Source organism: Simochromis diagramma, unplaced genomic scaffold (genome assembly GCF_900408965.1).
Source record: "Simochromis diagramma unplaced genomic scaffold, fSimDia1.1 OVJJ01000501.1, whole genome shotgun sequence".
In the NCBI taxonomy this organism is placed as follows: domain Eukaryota; kingdom Metazoa; phylum Chordata; class Actinopteri; order Cichliformes; family Cichlidae; genus Simochromis; species Simochromis diagramma.
Window position 1 is genome coordinate 3,122,909 of NW_024387320.1, and position 21,712 is coordinate 3,144,620.

Consider the following 21,712-nt stretch of genomic DNA (forward strand, 5'->3'; position numbering starts at 1 on the left):
TGAATATTTTGTTTTGTTTTTTCATAAGCTATGAGGCATATTCATGAAAATTTAAATGTCAAGTTCAGGAATCATCTAACTGAAGACCTTCAAAGGTCATGAATATGCCAGACTAGGATGTGTGATTCTCTGCATGCTTCCACATCTTTCCTTTTCCCAAAGAAAACCAGTGGACCATTGAGCTGTAGGACTATTAAACAGATGTCAAACAAAGAGCTAAACATCATAGCATGCCCTTATTGGCTCTTATAAAAAAAAAAAAAAAATTCCCATATTTAAAATGCAGTGTTGCAAAAACAGTCCTGGAACCAGAATTTGTCTGCTGCACATCCTTTTTTGGAACAACCTAGTAAGTGATACTGCACACAAAACGAAGCTGAGGATTGTTAAGGCATAAAATTTAAAACAAGAATACATTAAATATTCAAGGTTTTCCTCAGGTTACTCAATTAAACATATGGTTTAAATGTTTTGCACATCACTGCATTCAGTGTTTGTTTGTTTTTAAGTTGTGGAAGGAAGTTTTTTTGCTTCAAGGACAATTTGTATTTTAGGAAAATATTTAGTACTGACTTATCGAGTTCTCCTGTGAATCATTTGCCCTCTTAACTTTCTCTCTTTACTTGTCCTCGGGCACTTTTGCAGACTGCTTCCTCACACTGACGCACACAGGAGCACATCCTCCGCACTAGACATATTTAATCAGTGTTTGCAAATTCAGACACAGATGCACTGCACGTACAGAGTACATCCTTATTGGGAAAGGTGCGACATAAATATTAGGTGAAAGGTCTTCCAGTTCATACAGTAAAAAGACTTTTTTTTTTTTTTTACAAAGTAGTAAGACAATTATTCTGCTTTGAAAATAATAATAATAATAGAACAAATAAAATACAGACAAGACACAGGAATCAGTATGACTGTAATGCACTGTGTGATTAGCACCATGACTGACATCCAAACTTTTGACACACACACACAAACAAACAGACATGCTCGCGCACACAGGATACAGGGCAGATTTGGTTCAGGTAGGAACGTGTGACATGTGGATGGAAACGGGAGATCCGAGTCTTTTCTGCTGTGACGAAGGAGGGAAAGCTCAAAGATGGCTGACAGTCCATGGAAGTGTACTGGGCGTTTTATGACTGGCAGGTCTGGCCCGCCTCCTGCTGTACCAGCATCTCGTCTTTGCGGAGGGGGAAAGTGTCGATGGTGGTGAATAATTCAGCCGCTGTGATTGGAAACGGGTAGCGTTGTTTGTCTATGCCCTGCTTGTCTACCAGCACCATTTGGAAAGACCTTTGAGGAATCTGGAGCAGTAACCTAAGAAATGCATTCAGTTCAATGAGCAGGAGCGAGCAAAAATCACACATGCTGAAGTTAACAGAGGTGGGTGTGTTTGCATGTTAGTACCTGAGCTGCAGGGCCAGTCCTGGAGAAAGCAGGTTGTGTCGAATCCGGCCGACTTGTGCCGGGTAAGTCCCGACCAGCTCGATTACTGTCGCATGTCTCAAGTCCAGGCCACACTGAGCTTGCTGTTCTCACAGGACACAGACACACAGATCCATCAGTTTTATGTTTTTGATTACGTTCAGCGCCACTCGAAAACAATGCTGTCTCTGTGCATGTGTTTTCCACATGTACGTATGACTACACTGTTTTAGACTGTGACTAATTTGGAGCCAATCTTGGCTCCGTTTCAAGTTAAGAGCTTGATCTGGAATCTCAAATCCGCAGCACACTAGAGAAAGCAGAACTGGGAGACATCGTGTGTCCAACAAGTATACACACTGGATTTTTGTTCATGAAGAGAGGGGCAAATTTTTAACCAATGGAAACCCCACTCCTGTCCTTATTGCATGAACAGGAATTCAAACAATCCGGCAGGCTGTTGATGTTGGTCAGCAGGTTAAAGTTAACAAAAATAGATTTTAAATGAGACATTTTTCACACCAATAACTGAAAAAAAACAATGTGCCTACAGTGCTGTGCAAAAGTCTTGAGCCACCTCTTAGGTCCAACAATTTATTTAAATGTCCGGGCTTCTTGAAGGACTCCCAAAGCTTTTCTTTGGATGTTTTGTGCCTCTTGTTCCGTTTTCTGTCAAGATGATCCCACACTGCTTCGGTAATCTTGAGATCCGGGCTCTGGGGAGGCCAATCCATGTCTGATAATGTTCTATTGTGTGTTTTGTTCTATCCAGGTATGATTTTATTGCATTAGCAGGGTTCACTGCCATGCTGAAAAATGAAGCTATTGGCAATCAGACTCTTTCCAGATGGTACTCCTAACTACATGGTGGATTAAAATCTGAAAGCACTTTTTCTGCATTCCTATTTGTCCTTACTTCTCTTTGCTCTTTTCTCAGACGGCTCATTTTTTCTGGTTTTGATTAAGTAATATTGTAGAGTCCTTACCTTACAATATAATACTCCATGAGGTGACTGCTGCTGTGAATTGGCACTTTGTAAGTAAAACCTAACTGAATAACTGTTGCAAGCATATTAATAAACAATTTATTGTAATATTGATATTTCGACTCATCCCTTTATATAAACGCGTGAATGCTACAGGATCCCTGCGTACGTGTGTTATACATCTGTGAATGTACAGGGGGATTTTTGTCAGTGTTTCGAATGATGTTCAGGTGATAGAGAACTTGTACAGCACTGCAGTTTGCTACTTATTTAGTATTAATATACTAAGGCAAGTATTAGAACAGTGTCTACACATGTGCTTATCTTGCTATTAAAATGTGAAACCATCTGAGCTAATTATTAGCCCTTTATTTATCCAGGTAAAAAATCTAATTGAGATTAAAATTCTCATTTCCAAGAGACGCCTGACATCATGGCTAATCTGCTATGTTATTATGAAAGCATACAGTTTAGTACATTTACGCTAATTTACAGCTACACTGACACTCTTTTTGCTTTTTAAGCTGTGAAGTTGTGGCACACAACACAGATAGATTTGGACAGACTTCACTGAGCCCTGAGGGGAAAATCTCTCCACAGTTTGCATAAAAACTCATTTCAAGTTAGATCTGCCTACTCCACACAGCCCAAACTTTCTGACAGTTCCTTTGTCTGCTACTGCAGCAAGATGATTTTTAAAGTGTTTGCAGTGAATAAATAACCATACTGATGGGTCAGTTGTGTAATTGTGTAAAATTATCACCATTTTCCCAAATAAGGTGAAAATGAACTGTTTTTTCCTTCACTTTCAAACTAACTGTAGAAATTCCTGATAACCAGTCGACAGACTGCAGGACCGATCAGTCATCTTGTTCACAAACTGACACCGGTTTATCTTTCAGCTGATATCCGAGTCACTTTGAAAGGTCAGGCATTTATAAAACAGCTCTGACTTAATGTTGTCTGATGATGTGGGAAAGCATCCACCCCAGAATAGCCTTATCAGAGCCAGTGTCACTATCATTTATTCACTGCCGTGACATTTCGTGTTCATCACCACAACACCCTCTCTCCTATTTATTTGTGTCACCACTTTTACCCACTTAGGTGGCAAATCGGGCGAAAAAACCCCACAAACACACTGAGGCTGTCTTTGTGTGCATCATCACAGAGGACGTAAGTCACTCCGGCGTTGACTTCCACCCCTGCATCTCAGTCGACTCACATTCAGCTCATTAACTGAGAGTCGTGCCTCACCTGCAAGTTAGTCATCTGGAAGCGGTAATTATGATTGGCAGCCGTTGGCGCGGAGATAACGAGGAGCCTTCGCTTCTCATAGAACTGGTCCAGCAGCGCAGCAGCCGTACGCACTCCCACGTTGATGCTCATGGCTGTGACGACATCGAACGGACAATTTAAAGTGATGAGACAAGGCGTGACACGCACGCTACAAAGAAAAGGGTGCCATTACAACACATTATTTCTGTGAGATGTTTCATCATTGATTGTTTTTGGCTGCTCAGGCGATAAAATCAAATTAATGGCTCACGGTCTTTGACCCTTGTTTTCGATTATAATCCTTACTGTTTAACGGTCCTTTGTGTTTCTGGAGGGTTTTCCTCGTTTTCTGTGCCTCCTATGTTTCCTCTTTCTGCTTCTCATCATTTGTCTGTGTGTTTGTTTCTGAAAGTCAGTTCCTCCTGTGGCTGTCTCGCCTTTGTTCCTTTCCCTGCCTTCATTATTGTCTTGACTGAGTCCATCCCTGCCTTATCCCTCTCCCTGGTGTGAGCATGTAGTCTGTGTCCTCTGACCCACAGTCCTAACCCTGTTGTTGTCCCATCACCCTCATGTTTTTTTCTTGATTTCTCCAGCTGGCTCACTGCTTTCTTTTAGTCTCTTTGCGATTGGATTTTATTTTTGTATTGATTCTCGTGCCACAATGCGCATCACTTTTTACGTTTGGTAAACAATAAAAGCACTTTTTATATTTATTCTGCGTTCCAGTCTGTCTCTGTAGGTCCAACTTATGAGTTTCATTGGAAATGTGACAGAACCGAGTCGAACACATGACTTTTGTTATTCAACTGTTGCACTTTTTCTGTCTTCTTGAACATTTAATGGAGGACCGTCCAGTATTGATCTGTCCAATCGATCGGTAAGAGGCGCCATATTGTCCTCATTTTGGATTCTCATATAAAACCAGAAAAGGTTACAGGAACTATATGAAAAAAGAAAATGCACCCCAATATCTCTGCATTAAGCAGGATCCCTCTGAGTTTCTGTAGTCAAAAAATGACCTCCACCTCTGTTTTGATTACATTCAATGGTGAAGAAACCCACGTACATAAATATCAGGCCATATAATATTTAACAGGACAGAATTTCGATTTTAAAACGTCATATTGGGCTAATAAGTAAGCAGATTTTGTAAATGAATGCAAACTAAATTCGCTCAAGTCCTTGAGCTCTCTATTGAGTAATGTCCAAGGCTCATGGTTTCAAGTTCTGTGATCATTCACCTTTTCAGACTTCAGGATTCCCTCTCACACTGCAATATTTCTACAATTAATTTAATCATCAGCAATTTCAGCTACTTGTAAAAACTCCCAGCAGGTTACAGGACAACAAAGTGTCTCTCTTACTGATTTGTTGCACGAGCAAGCTTTTTCCTCTGAAGATTTCATCCCAAAAAGCAAAACTAAACAGTGAAAATGAGGCTTTTTGGGAAACTAGATAAAAGCTAGTGGTATATATATATTTTTAATTGCCAATTTAAATTGTATTTTATTATTTTAAGTTGTATCATATCGACAAAAAACCGATCTATCAGAAGTTTGTCTTTGTCTTTAAAGTCACTGTATATTGAACCTTCTCTTTAATGAAGTAGAGATTCGCTGCATTTCAGCCAGATGGGGGAAAAAAAACTGCCAGACAAAGCAGCCAAAATGACGGCAAGACACAAAAACATTTTGACAGCCAAACCATATGAAAAACAGACAAACTGAGTAGAAAAAAAAACCCACCTAATGAAAACCACTGCATATGATTCAAATGGTTGGAAATGAAGCGTTTAGACTCACAAAAACACAAAGAGACATAAAACAGAAACCCACTGGAGAAGATGTGAGCAGTGAGATGAAAACTACTTGCATGTGTTTTGGTTGTTACTACAGATTTTTTGTCTTTTTAATAAATCCTGAAGTACACAATGTCTACTTATTATAAATACAGGCTAAGCACATGACACAGTGATGGTAAAAGGAGTAAGAAAGGTCTATGTCTATGTTTATCCTTCCATTTCTGAATGACTTAAACTAATACAATTATTAAATGAAGATTGTCATGTCTGTACGAGAACAGCTTGTATGGCTTGAACAGCATGCAGTACTTACGTGCACAGGTTGTGTCTGAGCCCGACCAGGTGAGTCCATACTGACACACTCTGGCAGCGCTGCCCCGTAGCTCGGAGCCGCCGGTGCAGGTGAATTCACAGGTGGCTCCGTAGTTGTCTTTGTCACTGTCACACTTCATGTAACCGTTGTCCGGAGGATAGAGAGGGCTGCAGCGACGCACTGTTCACAAAAAGAGACAGTAAGATTCTGGAGAATTAGCTTTTTACAAGCCTGATTAACTCTTGCCTAATAGATATTTGTCATATTAGTCTGTATCATATGTTCAGACTTGGCTTATGCATAAACCGTTGTGCTAAAGGTGAAAAATAAAAGCTGGAGTTGCATTCAGGTAACTGCCACAGTACTGTGCAAAGGTCTTGAGCTGCCCCTAGTTTCTATTTTGCTTCCAAGCAGCCAGTCTTGTCATTTTTTTAAAAGGGATCTTTGGAGATTACATTTTCAGAAAAACGAATCATTCAAGCATAAATAAGGTACCTTACTCAAGGAATGAACCAGTGTTTAGTTCCCTCACAATAAACTGTATCTTTAGCCACTTTGATATGGCTATTTTATCACCACCAAGGTTTTTAGCAGAACCTCTGGCATATCTAAACATGAAAAAAAATATCTGAGGAAACTAGACAAGAAGAAGAAGCAGTCCTAAAAAATGCTATCTACAGCAGATAGACATTATGGGCATTAAAAATCAAGCAAAGATCTGAAACAGAACCAGAGAGGTGGATGTATGTAGGTGGATATATACTGTATTTCCATATATTTTTGCACATGTTTATTTTTGCAATAAATCACTGCACTTATTTTGCATTATACTGCAAGACTTTTGCACACATATTCTGTATGTACCGTACATCTGTTCTGTCTTGATCTAACACATCTAACACGCATCCTAGCAAATATTGCATTGTATAATGTTAGTCTACCAATTAAATATATATATTTCTATAATCTTTGGAGACTTCTTGGAGATAACCCCCTGAAAGAGTGTGTGACCAAAAACCCTGTTCCAGACAAACGATCAAAATCTTATCCTCTGCTTTTAGAGGCTCACCTCGCACTCTGACAGTGAAGCGGCAGGACCCTTTGTTCCCAGCCCGATCAAACACAGTGTAAGACATTTTATGGAGCCCCTCTGGGAAGTTGGATTTTGAGGGCTTTCCTTTAAGGATAACACTGGGGGGGGGAAAACAAAAAACACATTCTCAGTTTTAATCTTTCAACTTACTCTTGGGGGCTTAACAAGGAAGCAAAAAAGCAACTGACTCTGTGAGGATGCCGTCTGCAGTGTCAACACCCTCTGGTGTGTCCCAAGTCACCCTCGCTGTCAGCTTTCCAGGTTCTGCCCACTTATCCTTCACATTTGGACACTTGATTTTTGGAGGATCAATATCTACAGAAAATTAAAAAAACAAACAAAAAAAATCTTGTCATCACTGTAACTCTTGCAACATAAAGTTATACGGTGCATCCTCCTAAATCAAATCTAGCCTAGATGAAAGACATGCTTGAAGTACATGAAAGACATCTAAAAAATATTTTAAAGCAACACAAAAAGTAGTATGACTGCAGAGACAAAGATGAATCTTGTGAGGAAAGTGTCCTCACAGATTCAGGTGATGACACTGTCACTGGCTTTAGTTCTGTGACACTATGACACTATGTACAGGTCACAAAGCTGAAAGCCATTTTTAGTTCAGATTGGCGCAAAGAAATGAAACACATTACACACTGGTGACGGTCAAAGTCTGCGTATGTGTCTCTGAGTATAACACACAGAGTTCTAACTTTGCCAAACACTGTATCAGGACAAATAGTAATAGAGATGTATAAGTGAGAGCTGGAGCTGACGGTGTGCCTCTGGCAGCTAATTACTTGTTAGCAGCTTAGAGGCTTCAGTCCTCTGTGGGAGACCAAACTGTACACAAAAGAACAACAACAACAATGCAAACAGTCTTACCAACACAGCTGGGCACTCCTGCACTCCACACTGCGTTGTAGCGGCACGTTGCCGTCTTCTGGCCCTTCAGAGTGAATCCGGGTGAGCAGAAGAACTCACAGCGAGAGTTGAAGTAAGAGCCGTCTGAGCACTTGTAGCCACCATTAATGGGCATATCCAGCTTAGGACAACGGATCTCTGAAAGCAGGGTGAGCTCATTGTTAATGTGGTGCTTGCATGAGGGTTTCATTGCAACAGATGCATTTAAATACTTATACACACACACACACACACACACACACACACACACACGCTCATGTCTCAGGAGGTGGCAAAGCCTTCAGCTGCCAGACTCCTCTCCTATGGAACGAGCTCCCAGATCAGACTCAGGATGTAGACGCTCTTTCTACAGTTAATGTTTGGTTTGAAACTTTGCTTCTGCTGCAGGTGTTTGATCTACGAACTTCTTTTGAGTCTGGTTCTCCTGGTTAATGTCTTCCTGTTAAAAAAGGGAGTTTTTTTCTCCTAACTGTCACTCACATCGTAGCATCTTTACCTTACAGCGTTGAGTACACTGAACTTGTGAATTGGACCAGTATAAATTAAACTGAACCGAGTTTGACAGAGTAAGCCAGCAGACGCAGGTGCTGACGTTTGCCTGCATATGCAAATTCCTGAGGAGACAGGTGGCACACAAAAGTATATAAAAAATAAAAAAAATCCAACAAACTACATCCCCTAAAGAAGACTGTGATATGTGGTTCAAAGCATATAAAATTTCTACTTCTAGAATCAGGAATGAGCTCTAATCACGCAGGAATCACTTTGACGTGATGCTTTAATGTGCAGCTACAAGCTATCTGGCTGCACTCAGAAACAAAATCTCTCTAGAACAGTCAGTACGGTCTCATTTGCTAAATTTGGGCCGTCCACAAAGCGTGCCTGTGGTCATTTTGGATGACGGCTCTGTTAATAAGATTTGAAGGCTTATAGACAGCTTTGGTTTCTGCAGTTTGTCTGCTGATTGGCAGCTCTGTGGAAGGTTCTGGCTCCAAACAGCGGCATCTCTGGGTTCCCAGTTTGATGATATCCCACCTCCCTTCATCCATTTTGATAAGCATGGCTATAATGCGTGTGTTGAATACATGCATGCATTTAAACAGTGAGAAACACAATGTGTGCGCATGCTCAAGTGGACTTTCTCACCTCGGCAGGCGTAGTTAGAGGACCAGTGTTTGCTCGCCATGCACACCACCTCTGAGCTCTGAGCTTCATATCCCTGCTTGCAGCGGATTTTACACCGTGTCCCCATCACGTTCCTGTAGTGCTCTCCTCTGGGTGTGCGACAGCTCACGTCACCATGTTTAATTTTAATGGGTGCGCACCACGGGGTTCCTAAAAAACAGCAGAACGAGGCACTGACCTTTTCTTCATTGTTTTATCTCATGTCTTTATGGTGTGGCCTTGAGTGACAGACGCTCAGTAACAAGCACTTACCTGTGATCATAGAAGCTTAGAGAGAGACTTCCACTGCCAGAGTGAAAGAACAAAAACCCACCCATCACCTTGAGTACAGGCAGATACAGTGGATTTCTTATTACCTTTTCAGTGACTTCCATTATCCAACAGTCTCATGAGGCAAAGGAGATAGTCTCACTCGAGTAAAAGACTGATAATAATGTGTGTAGAGAGCACTTAAGTTTTTGTGTGTGCGCGTGGTTTCAGAGCGTGAAAGGCACCACAGCAAATACAGTCTTTATTAAGAATGCAGCTCTTTTTTATCCTTATCCTTAACTGATTTAGGAATCAAAGTTTATGGTCCCCTGGATCCATTATCATCTTTCCCTGATTAGGACTGTTCCTGATGCTGATAAGGATGACCAGGGAAAGTTAAAGTCTAGAAAAACGGTGCCTTAATTAAAGGAAGATTTTGACTTTCTTGGAGATCTTAGAGAAGACAGTTAAGAAGTCTATTTCAGGTTTTCATATGGAGCTACAGTACTGTGCAAAAGTCTTGAGCCAACTATTATTTCTTTGTATTTTGTTTCAAAAGCAGTCTTGAGCAATTTGTCTTTGAACATTGGCTGCTTTTTCACTCATTTTCAGTCCAGTCCTTATACCTGACCATTTCAGATGTATGTTTTTGTTTGTTTGTTTGTTTGTTTTGTTAAGCCACTTAAGACTGACCTATGAATTATTCAAACATACAAAGGGCACCAAAAGCAAGGAATGAACCGGTGCTGTGTCTACACATAACAGGCAACTTAGCAAAGACCATTTTTTTTGTTTCTTTAGGCACTTTGTTAATAGCAGCCTGTCATAAAAACACATAATTTGTTTCCATTTCTTTGGTTGAATTGACAAGAAATGCCAAAGATAGCACATCTTGACAGGCATAAAATAGTAATTTTGTCCCAAGAACGTGACTCGCAAAGAGCTATTAGCTGAAAACTTGGCATATTTCTAGGCACTGTGTGCAGTGTGTCCTTAAAGAAAGTAAGGACCCAGTGCACATGGTGTGAAGGAAAAAATAAGGAAGTGGCAAAACAATCTACAGCAGATGAAAAGTATCTGAAAGTCATGTCCTGAAGAACTAGGAGAAAATACAGCAAAAACCTGTGGGAAAAACATCAGGTAAGTGAGTGGTGACTGGTCCTTTGGGCCAAAGTTGAATCATCATCAAAATGTACAGAGGAGGTCAGGAGAGAGGTACAGCAGTGAATGTCTACATCTGTAAAACTATGGCGTTATTTTTGTGCCACTATTCTGAGCGCACGTAAAAATAAATTGCAGGTACAAGTGTTGCATTTTGAGGAGAAATTTATTCTGAGCGAAGAAAAGCTAAATTTGAGTGAACAAAATTCATTGCTGCGTGCAAAAAATGTATAGCAATACAATAGCAGCCCCTGTCGCTCAGTTTTTGCACTTGCGCTCGCTCGCAATGTGTTGCTCGTGCTCTCAACATTTCGGAGCAGCATTTTGCCAGTCGTGTTGGAGATCGTGTCTGTCTTATTTATCAGTCATGTATTGGCCTCCCCAATACGTGGCTGGGCCTCAACGGCAGTGTGGGATTATCTAGACTGAAAACAGAACAAAAGGCAGCCAACATCCAAATAAGAGCTTTGAATGTCCTTCAAGAAGAAAGCATATCTAAGTGATTTCAGGCTGTGCTGAAGAATAAAGGTGGTCGTACCAAATATCGATTTTTAAACTTGTTTGAATTGTACAAACTCGGTTTTTGCCTCATGTATGTTTGCATATGTTTCAATCATTCATTACATCCATTTTCCATTTTTCTAGCCAAGTATAAGGAATTACTACTACAAGACTTTTTGCACAGTACTGCACTTTCAGTGACTCCGCATAAGCTAAACTCTGCAGACTGAATTCAGTGTTCACTTCTGATAGATTCGTTTATTAAAGAGACTGAATCAATCTTCTAATCTTCTCAGCAAACTTAAAGTAAGAAAGAAAGTATTTGTTTAAAAAAAATCAAACTATTCCTTTGAGATCTTTGCTTGAAATTGCACATTTCAACTCGCTTCCTCACAGAGTGGATAGCTGCCCATCTCTGTGATGCTTGTGTAAAATTTCTTGAATGTTGCCAAATTTAAGGGGCCACAAGGTTCTTATTCCAATACAGGAAAATCAAAATCTGCAGTTTATTTCCTGCTGGCTCTAGTTGAACATTGAGCCTGCAGACCACCACAAACACACAGAGGAGAATATACACGAGCTCAGGCTTACTTCCAGGTGGAGTCAAAATGAGTTTTCATTACACAGCAAACCACCCTTGCTCCTTCTCTCTGTGCTGGTGTGTGTGTTGGCAAAACTTCCACAGCCAACGAGTAAGAGAAAATATTATATCTGAGCTTTTACACGAGGGGAGAGTGCGGTTTGGCCGGGATGATAATGTTCCGTGTCTAACTGACCCTAGATTTAAAATGGGAAGCTACTTTGACGTAACAGTGTCAGTTTACAAAACTGGCTGAATGAGCTGGTGTTGAATTAATGGAGGAACTGAAATGAGTTCAGCTATTTTTGTTCAAGCTAAACAATTTTTTAGTATTTTATCTAAAATTTTATCCTGTGAAATTCTTGCCTCAATTTAAACTTCGGTGTATACACTCTCTGACCACTTCATTGGGTACACATTGCTGTGTATTCGGCCTTCAGAATTACTTTAATTCTTCATGGCAGAGATTCAACAAGGTGCTGGAGACATTCCTCAGAGATTTTGATCCATATTGACATGATAGCCTCACACATGCATGATGAGAATCTCCCATTCTACCACATCCCAAAGCTGCTCTTTTGGTTTGTGGAGGCCATTTGAGTAGTAGTTACGCCACCAACAGTAGCATGAACCACTGATACATTACAGGATGGATCCATGCTTCCATGTGGCTTACACCATCTGAATGTCACAACAGAAATTGAGACTCATCAGACCAGGCAACATTTTTTCAATCCGCTTCCTGTTATCTGAGAGGAATGGCATCTTCTGCTGCTGTAGCCCAGCTGCTCTTATGCATGCCTTATTTATAATGAGTGGTTTCCATTTTTGCCCAGGAAACTGAATATTTTCTCTTTTTTCGATCACTCTCTGTAAACCCTAGAGATGGTTGTCTAGAGAAAATCCCAGTAGATCATCAGTTTCTGAAATCTGCAACAATACCCAACAACCACGCTACATTTAAAGTCACTTAAATCCCTTTTCTTCCCCATTCAGATGCTCAGTTTGAACTTCAGGGGGTCATGTTGACCATGTTTAGATTCACTGAGTTCCACCCATATGATTGCATTATTGGGCAGTTGAATAGGTGTATCTAACAAAGTGGCTGGTGAGTGTACTTTCTTAACTATAGTGCATTAATTTTCTACTTCTAATGTACAAACATATTGAATTGAAATGCGAGTTAAGTTTAAACTGATCCTGTATGTCTGCGTGCATGCTGTGGCAGTGACAAACCAAGTGTCGTTACCTCTATAGGTATGAGAATACCAGTCCTCGTCGTCTCCGTAGGCGTACCGTCCTGACCCTGGGGGTAAAAGAAAGCAAGAAAAAAGCAACTAATACAATGAAGAGCTACGTTTATGTTGGGCAATGTTTGAAAGCTTTGTCCTGGGCTGACCTGCAGGGCTTTTATCCGCCCTGCAAAACAGCACCAAGAACAGCCTAAAAGTATTGCTCAACTTCATCTAATCCAGATACCACGGGTGGGAGTAATCAGAATCCACTGGACAGAACACATGCAAGAAGAATAAGTAAGTCCCAAAAGATCTCTGTTTTCCAGTTGGCTTGGAAAAACGAATCTTTTTAACACAGGGATACACTCTGTGATCCTCATTTGAAACGTTTTGCTACAAAACAGCTCCTAAACATATACCCACCATAGCCATCCATATTATGTCATCTTTAGCAGTGACACATTACTGAGAAAACATGAAAAAAAAAAGCTGAAATGTGACACATCATTGAGAGGCACTCACAGCCAATCTGTGAGGAGCCAGGGGGATTCATCTAGGAAAGAGGATGAAGGGATAGGGAAGATAGAGCAGGCCTGGAGCTAATAAAGCTGAGAGGAAATGAGTAAGGATGGGGTTAAAGAAGCAGGAATAAAACTGGCTCAGAGACGTTATGAAGCCCGGCGTGAATGTGTTCTCTGTTCAGGGTCCACAAAGGAGGAGTGTTCAGACCTCCTTCAGCACCGTATATCGGCCACATGTCAGTCAATGAGCCCAAGATAAAAATCACCAGTAGCTACCACTCCTTCTTCCTCAGCGTGGTTTTTCTGTCAGTCTAACAAATGCTGTCTGGGCGAAAATGCTGCAAGTCATATAGCACACAGTTACACACATGCACACACACAACAAGCTTTGAGGTTTCAGCATTCAGATCACACAGCATCGACTGCACAGAGCAAACCCACATACTGAGTGAGTCAGATTTAGCTGTCTAATGGGAAAACTTAAGTGTCTGCTTCTTAATGGGGCGAGGGAGGGAGGAAAGAAAGTTATGGAAAACTAATTACAGGTGTGTCTGTGTGTCTCTGTGTGTGTGTTTCAGCATTATAGTGAACACTAGTTAGAACCACATGCACCGTCAAGGTTATCAGCTCTGAAGGAATTTGCAGCAACTGCAAACAAACAGGATGTGATCATTTACACTGTGATGCAACTGGCACTCATAACCCTATTTTTGTGCTTTTTATGGGTAGACTTAAAGATTTACGTTCATTTATAGAGAATTTGAAGGACTTGTGCATTTGTTAACGTTATCTAACTGATTAGAACCTCGCTGTTTACTAGATTACTAGTTCAGTTTGCAAGACATGCAAAAAACGTGTTTTTACGACTATCAGTTAAAATGTAATTGCTGTGAATCAAAAGGTAGGAAAAGCAGTGCATTTGACACCGTTGCTAGAGCTGTGTTTACAAAAAGAAATAAAAATCATCACTGGATCCTTTTTCACTTTTACTGTGGAGTAATGTACCAAGATGGAGCAGTTACAGTGAGAAATTGCTTGCACTTTGCATAACAAGAAATCTGCTAATTAAATATTGGGAAAAAAGCAATTATTCACAGACTTATTTATTAAAACTGGTTGTTTTTTCACCAGTTATTAGAAAAGTAGCTGCCTAAGGGGTGCCAGGAGAAAGCCTCTTCTCTAAAAAGAACATGGCAGCACAGCTTAGTTTTGTAAAGCTGCACAAAGAAAAAGACTTCTGGAACAGTGTCAGCTGGACAGTTAAGACCAAAGTTAAGATGTTTGGCTTTAATCCACTGAGCCACATTTAGTGGATCCATCCACGCGTTTGTGTTGTTTATGCCAAACTCTGATCCATGCAGAGCTGAGTGATTCCCTTTGGGTTTCCTAACACACATAAACAGGCTTTAATACAATAATCTTACTCATCTTTAACACCTTTTTTTAAAAGTTGAGTTCCCATTCCTTCTGCAGTTTTAACATTAGTGAGCTAATTTATTCAGTCACCCTTTATTTTCCTGAGTTTTACTTCATTTAATCCATTTTGTTCTAAATTGTGTTTTTTGGTAACTGCAGTGTGAGAGTTTCAAAGCTTGTGACATAAATAAAGTGTATTCTATCTTATTCTATAAAAATGTGATCACTGTTTTACAGCCACTCATTTTTCACTGGCTGCATGTTATCAGAATGTCAGTGTGTCTGACATGATCACTGAAGTTGTTGTAATAACACAGTTTGCCTTACTAAAACCACAGACAATATAAAAGATAGATGTAGCTTCATAGTCGGAAAAGCCAAGAAGTGCCTTAAATTTGCATTCTTTATGTGGCCACCAGGGGGCAGTGCTTGTGGCTGCAAAAATGCTCCCTGTCCTATTGAACTGTGTGAACTTTTCTGCTGAGTTTATGGACCCAGTTGCTAATTTTGGTTCATACTGAATTAAAAAAATTAAGTCTCCTTTGTAAATCTTGGTAATTCTATATTTTAGAAATGAGGATAGACTTGGGTATGTTCATTGGCTAATGATATGTGATTGGCAAGGTGTTAGCAAGTGAGCATGCAGTTTCACAGTCATCCCGTCTCTGGACACAGGAGGGTAATGAAACACAGGTGAAACCAATAAGGACACAAGTGAAAGAAAAGCTAAAGACAAATGTGTATCTGAACTTTACAGGAAATACCAGGAAAGGCTGGGAAACTTAAAACAAATGGATAAAATAACCTAAATAACTAAGAGAATGAAAATAAGTTAAAAGCTTCACAATAATCCAAAAACAACTAACAAATCATAAAAACAATGAGACCATGACAAGTCATGCACATCACTACTTTTCATAAGCTTAAGGTTAAAAAAAAACATTTGCCTCACTGTGTAACTTATAACTCCTTATCATTCACAACTAAAACAGCCAACATGTGTAATAAAGATCAATAAAACAAACAGAAATGCTCCTCTCAGTATAAAAAAAACGCTTTATGTAACACTTTTGTAGCTTGGTGTTACCCAAGAGTGTGTTATGGTGTTTCTCATTCACCCATTCAGAAACACTCACACACCAAGGTGGTCACCTGCCACCAGGAGCGACCTTGGTTTAGGAACAGCCTCAGTCTAAGGACACCTCACCAAAAGCTGCATCTTTCAGCTATATTGGCTAAAAGAATAATAATTTTCTTTAAAATGGGATCAGATACAAAATCCATGATGAATGATAATCTCACCACCAGGTGAGGTACAACAGCCATAAATCTTAGTCGAGCCGATCAATAGCCTCTCCCCAAACTCAATTATTAATCTCTGTATAATTAAATAAGATGAAACGCTGTTGTGCCACACTGGCCTGCAGGGAACAAATAGTTAACCCTTCCCACTCTCTAAAAATGCTTAGCACACATGTAACTTATTCATCCACTTTGTTTACACGCTGCAGAAACCAATTTGGGTCTTGGCTCTGTAATAAACAAAAGCAACTAAACAAAAGCATTGGAGCTCAGATATTCATCTTCAAAAAACAAATAACTTTTTCTTATATTGTTTACTTTTGGAGTAGACATTTTTTTTTTATCTTTAGACAAACAAGCAGCCATGAAGGACGGAGGGCGCACAAGGATGCTCAGAGCAGCGTGAACTCTCCCATCACTGATGTTTCCATCTGCAGCTCTCAACAGCTGCTGATACCTTTCTCACCCATAGGTGGGACAGATTTGATTAGATCACAGCGGCTACGCAGCTGGAATAAATGGACTGGGTCTGGTTTGTGCTTGTTGATGAGAGAGCTCCACATTCAAAGGATTTCAAAACAGGGATTGAGCGATCTGAGACTTTCCTTCATTTATATTTAACGAATCTGTCAACGCGATGAGGAGGGGATCGGCAGCCAGCATCATCTTCCTGTCCATCTCTCTTACTTCAAAGGAGTTGTCAGTGTTAACAGTGCAGGAACGGCAGGAGCTTGCCTTCCTGAGAAACCTCTGGGAGTGAATATGCTTTAAATTACAGAGCCTGATTCTCCAATTAGCTGTTCTCTGCAGGCCTGTAATACAAACCATCATTATGTGGAAGAAGCTCTTTTCCGGTAAATGTGGAATCGTGGCTGCAGGCTACCAGAGGGGAAGAATAATAAATAAAATGCGCTGCCATTTCTGTAGAACTCAATTCAAAACGCCACGATTACAAACTTACATAATTCCCTTTTTTCTGCACTAATGACTTGTGTCTCACTTACACTCACGTCTGCTTTGCTTTTCTCATTACATCAGCAGTTTCTGACCCTGAGGAGCAAACTGCTCCGGGTTTCATCTCCATTACCTTACATAGAGGTACAGTGTTACACCCTACAACCCACCACAGCGAGTGAAAACCTATTAAGGAAAGTAAACTCGCCTAAGTGCTCTCAACTGATGACGCCTTGATGCATCTGGTTTGTGTGTCTCGTGTAAAAGCAAATACTTATATCCAGTAAAACCTCTGTAGGTACTAGCCAAGCAGGATGAAGCACTTCATCACCTGAGAGATACAAAATAACTACAAGCTGTTGGCAGCTGAGGTGTTTGACTCATTCAGTTAGTGTTCACCAGGTTCACTGCTAGAAACCAATCATTTCACACCGGGTCTTTATTTAGCATCTGTTTGTCCATTCCTAAAGCAGAGACAATCAATATTTCTGCATCAACAATGGGTCGGATGGACCCCAGGAAGGATAGTGAACACTAAGGGGGGATGTGGGGAACACTGCAGTTTCTCCTGTTTTAGTGTTTCAGTTCACTCAACATTTTCAGAGGAAGGCAACAATTTTTAGAGAAACATTTGATCAGCACCACACAGACACATGCCATTCAAATGGATGTATGCATCATGTATCTTCAGGATTAACAGTCCAAAATAATCTGCATTTATCTTAAAGTGACCATTGTTGCAGCCCTTCATTTCATCCACCTTCTGAGACAAGCTGTTGTCCCTCATAAACAGCAGAGCGATAGACCCATACATCGATATCCGGTGATTTAAAAATATAACAGAGTGATATTTAGACACACGAAACAGATTTCTCTAAAATTTCTCAAACATGTGTTTCTCTCGTCACTTCTTTACTCTTGATTTTAGGTTATTGGTTGTTATAAATGCTGATACCATTATACCGACAAACAACTAATACTGGCTCATATATCAGTCCAGCCAGTATTGCTCGGACTCTAATAACCACCAGGCTTGGATATCAGTTTAGTGGGAGAACTGTGTTCCTGAGATGACCTCATGAAAAGTTCGTGAGAGTTTGCAGACAAGACGGCATCTTCAGGGCAAACTATACTGACCACTGCGATCCGCTAGCAACGAAAGCAATCAAAAAGAGGTTTTTGTTGCAGCATCCTCTTTGCAACCAATTTCACAGCCAAGAACTACTCAGGCACACTTAACCTTAGCGACTGGAGGTAGCCAAGGGCCCGTCTCACACTGCTTATTAACTTATAGATTGAACTTATTGAGTTCACTCTATTAATCCTCACAAATATGGTTTTAGTACATCATGGCCACAAGTGAATAATGAAGACTTCATTGAACATTTTGTAAATCCTCCTGCTGCTTTCTCTTTGAGACACATGCAAACGCCTCTAATAACACTTCAGTCTAAAACTAGCTACCCATTAACCAGAAAGGCATTTGGAAAGTGCATCCTTCACCAAGGTCAATATCCCTGTATTGCAATGAAGAACGTGAACCAGATCCACCCTCAACTCAAATATTGTGGATCCAGGATGGTAAATTTAAGAAAATTCTAAAAAGCTCTAACACTGACTGAGGAATTACTAGAGAGTTCTTGGTCTGGTCCTTGTGCATTGCTTTGTAATTATGCAGGTTGCTTTCAAGCAGACTTCCTCGATGATGGTACTTGCTGGCATTTCCTCAAACTACTCCCTTCATGAGGTGTATGACCCACATCAGTAAAACATACCCTCATGGAAAATGTGATCTGGCTGTGATTGAGTGACTACATGGCCTTACAAGTAAGCCCCCCCCCCCCCACACACACACCCACACCCCCACACACACCACACCCCCACACACACAAAAAAGAGCCCGAAAGGAGCAAAAGCAACTGCACATCTCTAGATTTGACTCTGGTGCACTGCCAAACAACCCTGGCCATGCCTAACTAATAAAAGGCTTACTAACCAAAAGAAAAAAACACAAACAGAGCCCAGTAAAATAAACTCCTCATAATAGATGCAGGCGCATACACAAGAACAGACCAAAGTCCTGACTGTCGGCTCAATGAGCAGTTTTTAGTGTGTCAGTATGAATCTGCTCCACAGCTTGTGTTCATGTTTCAGCCTGTATGATCATACAGCAGCGGTGAGCCACTCTCAAACCATCTACAGGCACACAGCCACTGCAACTGACTGCACAAGCTGGGACACACACACACACACACACACACACGCACACACACAACACTTCATCCGGACGTACGCTTTGAAGTCATTTCAGCTTCTTGCTGGAGGCTGCAGGCTTTATGTTTCTTATACTGGATCTTGCACATCAACTGTGATTAGTTGCATTATGGAGTGACTGCTGTGTTGGACAACGTCTTGTTTCATTCATCCAAAGAAAAGCAGTTATTTTCCATGAAGGAACAGTGATAGAAAAGTTAACAGGGGCAGTAAACTCTTTGGAACTATATTAGAACAGAAACTCTTTAGTGTTAAGTAGTGTAAATAATTCCAGACACCCAAAGCCAAAATATGTGAAGGCCCTTTGTTTATTTTAATTCAAAGCTCTTAGTTATTGAGGTCTTTTCAGCCTCTTAGCGCGGTATCAAAGATTAAGAGGTGGAGGCATGAAGAAGCGAAAATTAAACTTTGAGCGCAGATCAGCTGCGGGCCTGTGATTAGCGCCACCGACCGAGCTGTGCGCACAGAAACGTCCCCCACATGCACACTGCACTCCCCCCGCTCTCCACCCCCTCCACGTAAACACAGCGGCGGTTCACCAAAAACCAGCAGCAGGGAGGACGAGAAACCTCAAACTCAGTTCAACTTACAGTCATCTCTAAGCCCCAAGCGCATAATTTAACTACACTTACCCTTCCACCAAGCCACTGGCACCGCCAGAGTCTGTCCATGTGGACTCTCTCTCAAGATAAGCTGCTCTACCATTTGATATTTCTTCTTTTCAGCACGGTTAAAAACGTCCGGAAGATGAATGAGAGGCTGTAAGTTGCTGTTTACCTTCATACCCGGAGCAGAAGCAGAGCTGGACAAACAGGAGCAGCAGCGGCCACATGTCCATGTCGGGACGCGGGACGGACGTTCCTCAACATGTGAAGGGGAGCCTGCAGGAAAGCTTCAGTGCATTCCTTCTTTCTAAAGGCCCGCCTCTTGCTCCAGAAACAAGGGAGGATTCTCTTCACACAGCCTGGCCCGACCACCGGCATGAGGGAGCCAGACAGGGAGGACAGTGCCAGGCTCAAGGCTAAACTGTGACCCAAGTGCATCAAATCAGCCCATTTTATTTTTATTCCTTTAACTTGTTTATTTACTGATATACTTTGTGTATTTTACTCAAGTGACTACTGTGCATATATTTATTTTATCTATCTTTAAAATACACGAAAAATTATCAGTTGTATAGATAGCTAAGTTTATTTGGCCCCTTAACGACATTTGATTGGAGCATTTTCCCTACACCAACATGGATACAACACATGCACATTTCATTGTGTATTGCTCATATTTAGGTGATGGCTTGAGGAGCAAAATAAAGTTATAAAGTGGTGGATAGGTTTTATTTTGAGACTGAAGCCCGACACAATGTATAAGTCACAATATTTTGGTTTACCTGCAAATGTTCTGTCATCATGTTTGCCTCTCCACGTTTTGGTGCCCCTTGTAAGGTGTGAGGATTGGTCCAAATACCGATGGTATTGGATCAACGCTAGCACGATACTTGATTTTGATCCTCTAAGTTCACTATGAATTAATATATATTATTTTACTTATTTATTTTTTAAATAGTTTTATAGCTCATCTGCAACCCAGGTCTCTACAAAAAAGAAAGCATAAATTTGCAGTATCCCACCCCACCACTTTATTGGTGAAATAAGATTTAATGTCACCCCTGCACATTTCACACTTTTACAGCTTCGCTGCATCTCAGAAAAGTAAGTAAATGAGTACAGTTTTGTGCTATGTGCTATGCAGCGCATTTCAAGACAAATATCCCAAAGTGCTTCATAACAAAATACTAAAAACATGGAGTCCAAAAAAGTTACCTGCAAGCAACATTTTCAGCTCCTTTTTAAAAGAGACCACAGAACTCGGCTCAGTGGGAGAGAGTTTCAGAGTGTGTTGCAATAGCACTTTGTACAGAGTTTCAACATCTTTAACAGATTTTAGATTTCAGCCTAGTTTAAAATCAGATGGACACTTTTCAAAAGTGACAAGTATCAGCCAGTTGTACAACCAGTTTGTAATTCCAGTGAATCTTTTTAAAGTTTTTCCAGAAAAAATCATAAATCTTCAGAAAACTCAGAGCCTTTCTTGCCTTTTTTTTAGCAAGTTGATTTAAAATGAAGATAAAAGTAGCCTCGCAGCAGTGTTTTTCACACACATCATCAAACAAGCTTTTATTAGAGTGTGAGTTCTTTAATCTATCACATTTAATGTGAGAAATGGAAGGGGGCTTTTATGCACACTTGGATATATTTAATTTTATTTTACAAACATGTCCAAACTTCAAAATAATGAGGTCAGTAATCTCTGTGAGCCAAGAGTTCAGGCTTCAGACTGGCCAAACACGTTTTTTTTTTTTTTTCACTTTTAACTCTGTGTGACGTCAGTGAGAGCGGATATCCCTAATATGGTCATCTCAAGCATACACGCCTGACTGTGAGCACACAATCCCCACCTACCTGCTGTTTAGAATAGAATAGAATTAGAATAGAATTCAACTTTATTGTC

At 40.6% G+C, this 21,712-nt stretch overlaps 1 protein-coding gene across 2 annotated transcripts; it reads right to left on the minus strand.

Moving 5' to 3' along the window:
* Positions 1-681: 681 nt before the first annotated feature.
* Positions 682-20,112, minus strand: srpx (sushi-repeat containing protein X-linked). Of its 2 annotated transcripts, XM_040005351.1 has the most exons (10): positions 19,982-20,112; positions 12,752-12,808; positions 8,973-9,161; positions 7,788-7,964; positions 7,094-7,220; positions 6,882-7,003; positions 5,813-5,992; positions 3,678-3,811; positions 1,417-1,538; positions 682-1,326 (listed from the first exon to the last, which is right to left on the minus strand). In XM_040005351.1, exons 1-10 carry the CDS (start codon positions 20,040-20,042, stop codon positions 1,143-1,145), a joined length of 1,353 nt encoding a protein of 450 aa, XP_039861285.1. In that variant the 5' UTR covers positions 20,043-20,112; the 3' UTR covers positions 682-1,142. The 2 variants fall into 2 exon arrangements, with proteins under 2 accessions (XP_039861285.1, XP_039861286.1); XM_040005352.1 differs by lacking the exon at positions 12,752-12,808 and having other exon boundaries at positions 19,982-20,105.
* Positions 20,113-21,712: the final 1,600 nt, after the last annotated feature.